We start from the raw sequence: 3,351 nt of genomic DNA on the forward strand, positions 1-3,351 counted from the left end.
ACCGTTAGACAGACAAATCTGGCTGAAATCTCACAGTTTCGCGTGATCCACGTACCCGAAGAGTGACGTCCGGTCACAACCTAACCAAAATCAACCCTTCGAAGGAGTGGTCGGAGGGGGATGGGACCTGTGCCAAAGTTCGAATCATAAATTTACGCAATTTATAGGATCATAAAAAAAAATTGTCAAAAAAATGTCAAAATCAACCCCTCGAAGGAGGGGTCGGAGGGGGGTGGGACCAGTGCCAAAGTTCGAATCATAAGTTTACGCAATTTATAAGATCATAAAAAAAATTGTCAAAAACTGGCACAATCCTGGTAACCTAATTTACCTAAATAGAAATCTTCCTCCTGACCGATAAGTCTATCGACCTAATTTCGAAATACGCGCGCGATATCGAAACTGGCGATACCTGCGCCGCCAGCGTCGAAAAAGTGAAAGTGACGTTTCTCTGATAATCATAATAATATTGAGATGAGAGCGGTCGACGTAGACGACGACGACGTATCTTAAAAATAAATTTTCCCATTTGGACTTTGCGTCGCAATATCTCCGCTCGTAGGGCACGTAGCGGAATATTATGAGAGAAACCCCCCCCTAATTGGACCCCAAGCTATCGATCAAGCCTACTTAGAACTTGATCCGTTCACTCGTTATCGAGATCTCAACATCTCGGGTACTCGCAACCCGTCGCGTCGCGTAAAAGAGTCACGGTCGGTCTCGCTCCGCGTGTACTTGGCGCGAGACACTACCGTGTCTCTTGATAGATAAGATATTGGTAAAATAAATTCAATGTGTTTATAATGCTTGGGTAACACTAGGCCTTCTGCTACCCTGGCTGATTGTTTTACCTTGACATATATATCGAGTTCACATGGAATACGTCAATATAGGGAGCTTTCCAGCAAGCGACACAAATACACAAGTCGACATAAGCATCGTTTTATCTTTCTTTTTTGGCAATGAGTAAAAGATAAAACAATACTTGTTTCGACTTGTATCGCTTGCTAGAAAGCTCCGATAATGTGCCTACTTCACACTCTGTTGACACTCACCTAAAAATATTTTTATTAAGGTCTGAGTAGTTAAAAATGAAGATTTTTAGCACCAGAAGAAAAGAATAAAGTAACAGAAATTATGGAATAATTGATTCCATAAATTAACGACTTAAATTCTATTTAAAATATTTTTAGTATATAATATATTTAGTTAAATATGTAAATAACTTGCTTCGTAAGTTTTTGATAAAACTAATAGGAATTGTTTGTCAATTTATGGAATATATATTTTTGTTCGTTTATCCTTGTTTTCAGGAGTCTCCAATGTTCATTTACACCTACTGTACTAAATATAAATATTTAAAGTTGAGTGCGTAAACTATGTGTTTTGTCGTACTTCCAGTGTAAACAAATCCACCAGGGCACTGCTCAATTTTTGTTTTATTTGTTAACAATTGAACAATTATTTTGTTCTATAGGTTTGCAGGTAACAAAGCAGTTTACCGGACCGTAGCTCATATTTTTGGAATTAGTATATCGACAGCACACAAGATGATAGATAGTGTAATAAATTTTTTAACTGACGAATTGGGCCCATCAGTAATAAAATTTCCAAGTACTGAAGAAGACAAGCAACAAAATGCAGAAGAATTCGAGCAGGTAATTTTTTTGTTACAAATTTTTGCTTAAATTTAATTTTTTATTTTACAATTAAAATAACTGTTTCTTTGATTAATTTCTTGTTCGAAAAGATTGCAGGGTTTCCAGGAGTAGTTGGATGCATTGATGGAACATTCATCAACATTCGTACACCTATCCATAAAATTAAATCAACTTATGTCAATCGTCACGATATCACTTCATTAACTTTGCAAGCAATATGTGATGCGAACCAAAAGTTTTTGGATGTCTTCACCGGAGTACCAGGCAAGATCCACGATGCAAGAACATTTTCATTATCATTTATTCGGCCTAAAGTGCTGCAGATGGGACGAGACTTTCATATACTGGGAGATGCCGCATATCCAATAAATGAAAACGTCATGACGTCATATCGAGAGTATAGAGATTTGACAGAAGAACAACGAGAATTTAACTACCGATTTTGTCGTACAAGAGTTAAAATTGAAAATGCTTTCGGGCTCCTGAAACAAAGGTGGAGGCAGTTGATAGGGACGGATATGTGGCGTGTTTTGAAAACATCAAAATTTATAATTTCATGTTGCGTGATGCACAATTTATGCATTGAACGGAATGATTTTCTAAATGAGTTAGAAAATAATGCAAGAAACGACCAAGAAAATTTTGTAAATCATGACGACAATGCTAGACTTGGTCAGCTAAAACGTGATGAATTGGCTAGACAATTTGTATAAAAATTGACTCAATCTCTACTACTAAACTTAACACAAAATGATGACATAATTAATATTGACATTGTAAAAGAAAATGTATTGTAAATTGTAAAGAATATATAACGATTAAATATATGGACCAATTAAAAACATTTATTTAAAAAAGTCTCTTTACACTTTTTTATTTATGACGATTTCTTTATCTTATTCAAATTTAACAAATACAACTTTTAATTTGTTTCTTCCTTCATAATAGTTTAATTATACATAGCAATAAAATTATTTGCAAAAACTTATAGAAACTTATATATAGTCTTTATCAAGTATTATTTTACCATAAAATAGCAAATTTTAGTTATAAAAGCTTCAAAAAATAAATTAAAGGTCGAGTCGAAATATCTTAAAAAAATATCACAGGATACATTAAAAACATCACAGCACAAAATATCACAATATAAATCCGACATGGCACTAAAAAATAATTAGTCTTTCAATTAGTCTTTAAGTTTTAAGTACAATTGCTTCCAGTGCGATCATTTTCTAGTGCCACGCTTCCTTTATACAGCATCAAAATATCAAAAAAAAAATATCACAGTTTTTGGTATATGGATATTTTATAGCTTTGTGAATTTTGAACATTTGAAAAAATGTATCCTGTGATATTTAATTAATGATATTTCGATGAAACTCTAGAAAAGAAATTTCAAGTTTGTATAACAATTCAAAAATTTTCATAAAAATTTGACAAGTTTACATTATCCTTATTATGTAGATAAATAGATATTAGAAAAACTCTAAGTTATAATAACGAGATAATATACTATAATATATATTATAATATGAAATGCTATAACTAAAAGTTGACTCCTCAAGTTTACTCCTTCTTACTCAGGAATTCTCGCAACAATGCAAGTTTTTCTTCATGCCTACGTTGCCTGTTGGCTTCCCTCCTTTCCTGCGATTCACGAAATGCAGTAATAAGTGGATCTTCTGTTTTC

General features: G+C 33.4%; 1 protein-coding gene across 1 annotated transcript; it reads left to right on the forward strand.

Moving 5' to 3' along the window:
* The first annotated feature begins 1,417 nt into the window (after positions 1-1,417).
* On the forward strand, positions 1,418-2,422 carry LOC139813775 (putative nuclease HARBI1). Its single transcript, XM_071779481.1, has 2 exons — positions 1,418-1,658; positions 1,751-2,422. The coding sequence occupies exons 1-2, from the start codon at positions 1,551-1,553 to the stop codon at positions 2,372-2,374; spliced, it is 732 nt and encodes a 243-aa protein (XP_071635582.1). The 5' UTR covers positions 1,418-1,550; the 3' UTR covers positions 2,375-2,422.
* The last annotated feature ends 929 nt before the right edge of the window (positions 2,423-3,351 follow it).

The sequence above is a fragment of the Temnothorax longispinosus genome, chromosome 5 (genome assembly GCF_030848805.1).
Source record: "Temnothorax longispinosus isolate EJ_2023e chromosome 5, Tlon_JGU_v1, whole genome shotgun sequence".
NCBI lineage: Eukaryota > Metazoa > Arthropoda > Insecta > Hymenoptera > Formicidae > Temnothorax > Temnothorax longispinosus.

What these genes read in the sequence shown, in the direction of transcription:
- LOC139813775 (XM_071779481.1), top strand. Translation starts at nt 1,551, where the DNA reads ATGATAGATAGTGTAATAAATTTTTTAACTGACGAATTGGGCCCATCA. An exon ending in ATGCAGAAGAATTCGAGCAG is followed by an intron (nt 1,659 to 1,750) that starts GTAATTTTTTTG and finishes TTGTTCGAAAAG; the next exon opens with ATTGCAGGGTTTCCAGGAGT.